The following is a 10,312-nucleotide window of genomic DNA, read 5'->3' as shown; positions in this document are numbered from 1 at the left end:
GGTGGAGGGAAGAAAACTAAAAAAAACGTAAATAATGTGGTTGCATAAGTGTGCACACCCTCTTACAACTGGGGATGTAGCTGTCTTCAGAATCAGAATTAAGCAATCACATTCAAAATCATGTTAAATAGGAGTCAGCATACACCTGCCATCATTTAAAGTGCCTCTGATTAACCCCAAATAAAGTTCAGCTGCTCTAGTTGGTCTTTCCTGAAATTTTCTTGGTCGCATCCCACAGCAAAAGCCATGGTCCACAGAGAGCTTCCAAAGCATCAGAGGGATCTCATTGTTAAAAGGTATCAGTCAGGAGAAGGGTACAAAAGAATTTCCAAGGCATTAGATATACCATGGAACACAGTGAAGACAGTCATCATCAAGTGGAGAAAATATGGCACAACAGTGACATTACCAAGAACTGGACGTCCCTCCAAAATTGATGAAAAGACGAGAAGAAAACTGGTCTGGGAGGCTACCAAGAGGCCTACAGCAACATTAAAGGAGCTGCAGGAATATCTGGCAAGTACTGGCTGTGTGGTACATGTGACAACAATCTCCCGTATTCTTCATATGTCTGGGCTAAGGGGTAGAGTGGCAAGACGAAAGCCTTTTCTTACGAAGAAAAACATCCAAGCCAGGCTACAATTTGCAAAAACACATCTGAAGTCTCCAAAAAGCATGTGGGAAAAGGTGTTATGGTCTGATGAAACCAAGGTTGAATTTTTTTGGCCATAATTCCAAAAGATATGTTTGGCGCAAAAACAACACTGCACATCACCAAAAAAACACCACACCCACAGTGAAGCATGGTGGTGGCAGCATCATGCCAAGGGGGCTGTTTTTCTTCAGCTGGAACTGGGGTCTTAGTTAAGCTAGAGGGAATTATGAACAGTTCCAAATACCAGTCAATATTGGCACAAAACCTTCAGGCTTCTGCTAGAAAGCTAAACATGAAGAGGAACTTCATCTTTCAGCATGACAATGACCCAAAGCATACATCCAAATCAACCAAGGAATGGCTTCACCAGAAGAAGATGAAGGTTTTGGAATGGCCCAGCCAGAGCCCAGACCTGAATCCGATTGAAAATCTGTGGGGTGATCTGAAGAGGGCACAGGAGATGCCCTCTCAATCTGACAGATTTGGAGTGTTTTTGCAAAGAAAAGTGGGCAAATCTTGCCAAGTCAAAATGTGCCATGCTGATAGACTCATACCCAAAAAGACTGAGTGCTGTAATAAAATCAAAAGGTGCTTCAACAGAGTATTAGTTTAAGGTTGTGCACACTTATGCAACTTTATTATTTCTATTTTTATATTTTTTTTCTTCCCTCCACCTAAAAGATTTCAGTTTGTTTTTCAATTGAGTGGTACAGTTTATAGGTCACATTAAAGGTGGAAAAAGTTCTGAAATGATTTATCTTTGTCTCATTTTTTTTTACATCACAGAAACCTGACATTTTAACAGGGGTGTGTAGACTTTTTATAGTGCGTGTGTGTGTGTATATATATATATATATATATATAAATATATATATATATATATATATATATATATATATATATATATATATAATATAATATAATATAATATAATATAAGAAACCACTGGCAGCACCACCCTGAGAAGTATGGAAAAATAGACGGGTGCAATGTCCAAGTACGGTAAAAAGGTGCTTACCCACTTATAGAAGACAAAAATCGGACTGCACTCCAAGCGTATCTTCAAAAAATGTGTTTTATTCACCCATTAGGTGGCAAAAGAGACATTTCGGCTCAAGCATGAGCCTTTCTCAAGTTTGAGAAAGGCTCATGCTTGAGCCGAAACGTCGCTTTTGCCACCTAATGGGTGAATAAAACACATTTTTTGAAGATACGCTTGGAGTGCAGTCCGATTTTTGTCTTCTATATATATATATATATATATATATATATATATATATATATGTGTGTATTTATTTATAGGCCTAATTCTCTTGATTCATCCCGCTTATTTGAATTTAAAGGGGTCCACCAGAAATGATTTAAAATGGCCACCAGCAATCTGTCCTAGAATGTGAGCAGGACTAACCGCCTCCACTTGCAGAGCAACCTAGGGGGCTGAGGGAACAGAGCCTCACTACTAACTACACTGCTCTACAACATATGGTATTTATGTGATCCTGCCTATCCTGCCATAGTGACTGGGCAGCCTGACCGGAACACTCACCAATATGTAGCACATGCAAGTGCAAGAGTGTAGTGAAGTGAGGCCCTTCCTTCTCACCCCCCCCTAGACATCTCTGCAAGTGGAGGAAACAAGTCTTGCTCACATTCCCAGAAAACTTCCTTAGGGTTTATGCACACGATCTTATGTATTTTGCAGTCCGCAAAACACAGATCCGCAAAAAAAAAATATATAAATGGATGACATCCGTGTGACGTCCGTGTTACATCTGTATTTTTTGCGGATCCATTGTAACAATGCCTGTCCTGTGCAAAACGGACAACAATAGGACATGTTCTGTTTTTTTGCAGAACGAACTTGCGGAATACAAAATGCACACTGATTAATTTCAGGTTTTTTTTTGTGGCCCCATTGAAATGAATAGTTCCGCATACAGGCCGCAAAAAAACAGAACGGACATAGACAACAAATACGTTCGTGTGCATGAGCCCTAAAGCAAAGGAAGTTTTGACCAGGGCTTATGTGGTGTCTAGCATCGAGGACACCACATATACTATTAAGGACCACTTCATATTGGGGGCTGTGTATGTCCTACTGTAGGCAGGTGTTATACCAGCAAATGTGAAAATTACAGCTAAGGTAGAGGTTCACTTTAACACAGCATTATAATAGTGTACACACAAACACAAATATATCATATATATAAAATATAGTACATCTACACACAAGCAATTGTCAGTGCAGCGGTTAGTTTGTAACTGTGTACATACTACACTGGATATATACAGTACATCTGACATCTGTTCCAGTGTTTAGCCACAAAATACTGCATGATGTTGTAGATCGGGATCTTTCTTGAAGTGCATTCACACCGTTTTTTGACTCTCGATCACCTGCAACTCATACAGGATGAAGGTTTCCTCGGTTTTTTCAAGTGCACCACATTTTGAGTGACTAATACGGACGACCTCTGAAAAAGAAACATTTTAAGCTGAAAGTTCAGACCAAAACTGAAAACTCAGATACAGTACATACGGAGGCACAGTCTCAGACAGCTACAGGTGGAATAATAGGGCTCCATACAACGTAGAGCTTGGCCAGAGCGGAGTTTTAAAGGAGCTGTCCAAAAAACAGAGGAAAAGCAAATGCTCTATTGCAAGTGGATTCGTGGCACTTCAGCTTGTAAAGAAACACCAGAGGTGGACCACAGACCATCTGCATTGAATCAGTGGGGAACTGAAGAGGTCAATACTGCTTTTTTGTTATTTTACAACATTTGATCATCTTTTATTTTACAAGGGATTGGAGAACCAGTTTAAATATGCATAGATGTTCTATATAAGAAGGGCTTCCTTATGCTTCCGCGTCCATGCAGCCTCGCCACAAGAGATAGAACATGTCCAATACTTAGCGGCAACATGTGGAGTAAGGACGCATTGAAGTCAAAAGGTCCACACCATGATGCCGCATGCACCCGTCTGATAACCGTGTTTTGCGCAAACCACTTACGGATGTGTGAATGCAGCACTAGAAAAGTAATATACCGCATTGTGTGCACAGCATGTAATCTAACATACCGGTATATTGCATGCACCACTTGTTAGAAAACCACTTCAGACAGGTGTATGCAGGTGGCATGACAAGTCTCAGGCTCTTGGGCATTGAAACTTCGAGGGGCGGAGATCCAAAAAGATTTTTATTAAACAGAAGGATATTGATGTTAGACATATCATTCACATGATTGATTTAATTCTAAATTACTGGCTTATAGTAATTATTGCTTTTAACTCTCTATGTGGTGATTTAAGGGTGCATCCTACTGCGCAGCTTAAATCCCCTTACACTTCAGGGTTCACGTTGTCTATGATTAACCACCTCAGCCCCTATAGCTTAAACACCCTTAATGACCAGGCCACTTTTTACACTTCTGACCTACACTACTTTCACCGTTTATTGCTCGGTCATGCAACTTACCACCCAAATGAATTTTACCTCCTTTTCTTCTCACTAATAGAGCTTTCATTTGGTGGTATTTCATTGCTGCTGACATTTTTACTTTTTTTTGTTATTAATCGAAATTTTACGATTTTTTTGCAAAAAAAATGAAATTTTTCACTTTCAGTTGTAAAATTTTGCAAAAAACACGACATCCATATATAAATGTTTCTCTAAATTTATTGTTCTACATATCTTTGATTAAAAAAAAATGTTTGGGTAAAAAAAAAATGGTTTGGGTAAAAGTTATAGCGTTTACAAACTATGGTACAAAAATGTGAATTTCCGCTTTTTGAAGCAGCTCTGACTTTGAGCACCTGTCATGTTTCCTGAGGTTCTACAATGCCCAGACAGTACAAACACCCCACAAATGACCCCATTTCGGAAGGTAGACACCCTAAGGTATTCGCTGATGGGCATAGTGAGTTCATAGAACTTTTTATTTTTTGTCACAAGTTAGCGGAAAATGATGATTTTTTATTTATTTTTTTCTTACAAAGTCTCATTTTCCACTAAATTGTGACAAAAAATAAAAACTTCTATGAACTCACTATGCCCATCAGCGAATACCTTGGGGTGTCTTCTTTCCAAAATGGGGTCACTTGTGGGGTAGTTATACTGCCCTGGCATTTTAGGGGCCCAAATGCATGAGAAGTAGTTTGAAATCAAAATCTGTAAAAAATGGCCGGTGAAATCCGAAAGGTGCTCTTTGGAATGTGGCCCCCTTTGCCCACCTAGGCTGCAAAAAAGTGTCACTCATGTGGTATCTCCGTACTCAGGAGAAGTTGGGCAATGTGTTTTGGGTTGTCATTTTACATATACCCATGCTGGGTGAGAGAAATATCTTGGCAAAAGACAACTTTTCCCATTTTTTTATACAAAGTTGGCATTTGAAGACACCCCAAGGTATTCCGTGAGGGGCATGGCGAGTTCCTAGAATTTTTTTATTTTTTCTTACAAAGTCTCATATTCCACTAACTTGTGACAAAAAATAAAAAACTTCCATGAACTCACTATACCCATCAGCGAATACCTTGGGGTGTCTTCTTTCCAAAATGGGGTCACTTGTGGGGTAGTTATACTGCCCTGGGATTCTAGGGGCCCAAATGTGTGGTAAGTAGTTTGAAATCAAAATCTGTAAAAAATGGCCGGTGAAATCCGAAAGGTGCTCTTTGGAATGTGGGCCCCTTTGCCCACCTAGGCTGCAAAAAAGTGTCACACAACTGGTATCCCCGTACTCAGGAGAAGTTGGGCAATGTGTTTTGGGGTGTCATTTTACATATACCCATGCTGGGTGAGATAAATATCTCGGTCAAATGCCAACTTTGTATAAAAAAAAAAAAAGGGAAAAGTTGTCTTTTGCCAAGATATTTCTCTCACCCAGCATGGGTATATGTAAAAAGATACCCCAAAACACATTGCCCAACTTCTCCTGAGTACGGGGATACCAGATGTGTGACACTTTTTTGCAGCCTAGGTGGGCAAAGGGGCCCACATTCCAAAGAGCACCTTTCGGATTTCATCGGCCATTTTTTACAGATTTTGATTTCAAACCACTTCTCACGCATTCGGCCCCTAAAATGCCAGGGCAGTATAACTACCCCACAAGTGACCCCATTTTGGAAAGAAGACACCCCAAGGTATTTCGTGATGGGCATAGTGAGTTCATGGAAGTTTTTATTTTTTGTCACAAGTTAGTGGAATATGAGACTTTGTAAGAAAAAAAATAATAAAAAAATCATCATTTTCCGCTAACTTGTGACAAAAAATATAAAATTCTAGGTACTCGCCATGCCCCTCACGGAATACCTTGGGGTGTATTCTTTCCAAAATGGGGTCACTTGTGGGGTAGTTATACTGCCCTGGCATTCTAGGGGCCCTAATGTGTGGTAAGTAGGTAAATGACCTGTGAAATCCGAAAGGTGCTCTTTGGAATGTGGGCCCCTTTGCCCACCTAGGCTGCAAAAAAGTGTCACACATGTGGTATCGCCGTATTCAGGAGAAGTTGGGCAATGTGTTTTGGGGTGTCTTTTTACATATACTCATGCTGGGTGAGAGAAATATCTCGGCAAAAGACAACTTTTCCCATTTTTTATACAAAGTTGGCATTTGACCAAGATATTTATCTCACCCAGCATAGGTATATGTAAAATGACACCCCAAAACACATTGCCCAACTTCTCCTGAGTACGGCGATACCAGATGTGTGACACTTTTTTGCAGCCTAGATGCGCAAAGGGGCCCACATTCCTTTTATGAGGGCATTTTTAGACATTTGGATCCCAGACTTCTTCTCACGCTTTAGGGCCCCTAGAATGCCAGGGCAGTATAAATACCCCTCATGTGACCCCATTTTGGAAAGAAGACACCCCAAGGTATTCAATGAGGGGCATGGGGAGTTCATAGAAATTATTTTTTTTTGGCACAAGTTAGCGGAAATTGATATATATATTTTTTTTCTCACAAAGTCTCCCTTTCCGCTAACTTGGGACAAAAATTTCAATCTTTCATGGACTCAATATGCCCCTCACGGAATACCTTGGGGTGTCTTCTTTCCGAAATGGGGTCACATGTGGGGTATTTATACTGCCCTGGCATTCTAGGGGCCCTAAAGCGTGAAAAGAAGTCTGGAATATAAATGTCTAAAAATTTTTACGCATTTGGATTCCATGAGGGGTATGGTGAGTTCATGTGAGATTTTATTTTTTGACACAAGTTAGTGGAATATTAGACTTTGTAAGAAAAAAAATTATAATTTCCGCTAACTTGGGCCCAAAAAATGTCTGAATGGAGCCTGACAGGGGGGTGATCAATGACAGGGGGGGTGATCAGGGAGTCTATATGGGGTGATCACCCCCCTGTCATTGATCACCCCCCCTATAAGGCTCCATTCAGATGTCCGTATGTGTTTTGCGGATCCGATCCATGTATCCGTGGATCCGTAAAAAACATACGGACATCTGAATGCAGCCTTACAGGGGGGTGATCAATGACAGGGGGTGATCAGGGAGTCTATATGGGGTGATCACCCCCCTGTAAGGCTCCATTCAGACGCCTGTATGTGTTTTGCGGATCCGATCCATGCATCAGTGGATCCGTAAAAAACATACGGACATCTGAATGCAGCCTTACAGGGGGGTGATCAATGACAGGGGGGTGATCAGGGAGTCTATATGGGGTGATCACCTCCGTCATTGATCACTCCCCTGTAAGGCTCCATTCAGATGTCCGTACGTGTTTTGCGGATCCGATCCATGTATCAGTGGATCCGTAAAAATCATACGGACATCTGAATGCAGCCTGACAGGGGGGTGATCAGGGAGTCTATATGGGGTGATCAGGGGTGATCAAGGGTGAATAAGGGGTTAATAAGTGACAGGGGGGGGTGTAGTGTAGTGGTGCTTGGTGCAACATATTACTGAGCTACCTGTGTCCTCTGGTGGTCGATCCAAACAAAAGGGGACCACCAGAGGACCAGGTAGCAGGTATATTAGACGCTGTTATCAAAACAGCGTCTAATATACCTGTTAGGGGTTAAAAAAAAAATCACATCTCCAGCCTGCCAGCGAACGATCGCCGCTGGCAGGCTGGAGATCCACTCTCTTACCTTCCGTTCCTGTGTGCGCGCGTTCACAGGAAATCTCGGCTCACGCGAGATGACGCATATATGCGTCACTGAGCGCAGGGCTGCCACCTCCGGAACGCGAATCTGCGTTAGGCGGTCCGGAGGTTGTTAAGGTCCCGTATGGGTCAGAAACACATCTGAAAAAAGTTCATTTGAAGTTTCTGTATTTTGGACATTGCTGTTTCTTGCTTTTAAGTGGATGGTTAAAAGTCAAGTTTTATGTGATATGGAGTGCTGGATCACATTTTGTATTGTGAATCTCTGAAGTCCCCATAGTTGGCCCTGATCCTGAGCACCAACAGAAGGTGAGCTGATCAGACTTTACCTTTTTACGTATCTTAATAACCGCCATTTCCAATTAAATGAACCCCTTTAATTAAATCAGAAATTAATTCAGTTTTCAACATTTTTAGGATAAAACTCACCTTTGCATATATGGTCTCTAACAACATTTGGAAAGCCTTCTCAATATTGATATTTTCCTTAGCACTTGTCTCAAAAAACGGTATACCATATTCCCAAGCCAGCTAGAAAACAACAAAAACATGTTAGGAAACCAGGGTATATGCTCTGAAAATCTGAAGGTTTTTTTTATTTAAAGGGGTTGATCAGAAACCTAAGAAGTTCTTTGGTTGGTCTGCAAATATAAATTAATAAAAAATACTAATATACTTTAAACTATGAAATCTGCACCATTGTCCCAATTTCATTGCTGGTTCCGAGGTCTAGGAAATTCTAGTTCCACACTTGTTCCAACGCTGGCAGAGCAATTCATCTCCCTCTCTGTATATCCTGAAGGGCAATGTTTAGGTGTCGTGCTTGGAGGCGGCTGGCTGTCTGGCTCCTTAGCAAAGCAAGTCTCCTTCACCATTATGGCTGATGCAGAGAAGAGGACTGGCTTAGCTTATGAACTAAGCCAGACAGTCAGCCCCCTTCAAGCATGTCACCAACACAGAAGGAGGAAACTTGCTGCCTCCATCAGAACAAATGTGGAAGGAATTAGTAATTAAATGTATCCCCTTAAAGGGAACCTGTCACCTGGATTTAGTGTACAGTGCTGAGGACATGGGCTGCTAGATGGCCGCTAGCACATCCGCAATACCCAGTCCCCATAGCTCTGTGTGCTTTTATAGTGTAAAAAAAAACGATTTGATACATACAGTGGGGGAAATAATTATTTGACCCCTCACTGATTTTGTAAGTTTGTCCAATGACAAAGAAATGAAAAGTCTCAGAACAGTATCATTTCAATGGTAGGTTTATTGTAACAGTGGCAGATAGCACATCAAAAGGAAAATCGAAAAAATAACTTTAAATAAAAGATAGCAACTGATTTGCATTTCATTGAGTGAAATAAGTATTTGAACCCCTACCAACCATTAAGAGTTCTGGCTCCCACAGAGTGGTTAGACACTTCTACTCAATTAGTCACCCTCATTAAGGACACCTGTCTTAACTAGTCACCTGTATAAAAGACACCTGTCCACAGAATCAATCAATCAAGCAGACTCCAAACTCTCCAACATGGGAAAGACCAAAGAGCTGTCCAAGGATGTCAGAGACAAAATTGTAGACCTGCACAAGGCTGGAATGGGCTACAAAACCATTAGCAAGAAGCTGGGAGAGAAGGTGACAACTGTTGGTGCGATTGTTCGAAAATGGAAGGAGCACAAAATGACCATCAATCGACCTCGCTCTGGGGCTCCACGCAAGATCTCACCTCGTGGGGTGTCAATGGTTCTGAGAAAGGTGAAAAAGCATCCTAGAACTACACGGGAGGAGTTAGTTAATGACCTCAAATTAGCAGGGACCACAGTCACCAAGAAAACCATTGGAAACACATTACACCGCAATGGATTAAAATCCTGCAGGGCTCGCAAGGTCCCCCTGCTCAGGAAGGCACATGTGCAGGCCCGTCTGAAGTTTGCCAATGAACACCTGAATGATTCAGAGAGTGACTGGGAGAAGGTGCTGTGGTCTGATGAGACCAAAATAGAGCTCTTTGGCATTAACTCAACTCGCTGTGTTTGGAGGAAGAAAAATGCTGCCTATGACCCCCAAAACACCGTCCCCACCGTCAAGCATGGGGGTGGAAACATTTTGCTTTGGGGGTGTTTTTCTGCTAAGGGCACAGGACAACTTATTCGCATAAACGGGAAAATGGACGGAGCCATGTATCGTGAAATCCTGAGCGACAACCTCCTTCCCTCTGCCAGGAAACTGAAAATGGGTCGTGGATGGGTGTTCCAGCACGACAATGACCCAAAACATACAGCAAAGGCAACAAAGGAGTGGCTCAAGAAGAAGCACATTAAGGTCATGGAGTGGCCTAGTCAGTCTCCGGACCTTAATCCAATCGAAAACCTATGGAGGGAGCTCAAGCTCAGAGTTGCACAGAGACAGCCACGAAACCTTAGGGATTTAGAGATGATCTGCAAAGAGGAGTGGACCAACATTCCTCCTAAAATGTGCGCAAACTTGGTCATCAATTACAAGAAACGTTTGACCTCTGTGCTTGCAAACAAGGGTTTTT

General features: G+C 41.8%; 1 protein-coding gene across 1 annotated transcript in view; it reads right to left on the bottom strand.

Moving 5' to 3' along the window:
* Positions 1–1,963: 1,963 nt before the first annotated feature.
* Positions 1,964–10,312, bottom strand: part of LOC121001435 (ras-related protein Rab-10-like) — a 63,670-nt gene continuing 55,321 nt past the window's right edge. Inside the window, exons 5-6 of the mRNA XM_040432499.1 lie at positions 8,205–8,306; positions 1,964–3,129 (exon numbers count right to left, since the gene is read on the bottom strand). Of these exons, the coding sequence (XP_040288433.1) occupies positions 3,049–3,129; positions 8,205–8,306 (183 nt within the window). The 3' untranslated portion in view covers positions 1,964–3,048. The remainder of the gene's footprint in view (positions 3,130–8,204; positions 8,307–10,312) is intronic.

This window comes from Bufo bufo, chromosome 5, assembly GCF_905171765.1.
Source record: "Bufo bufo chromosome 5, aBufBuf1.1, whole genome shotgun sequence".
Lineage (NCBI taxonomy): Eukaryota > Metazoa > Chordata > Amphibia > Anura > Bufonidae > Bufo > Bufo bufo.
Note: the sequence above shows the minus strand (reverse complement) of the source record. Positions and strands in the feature narration are given on the sequence as shown.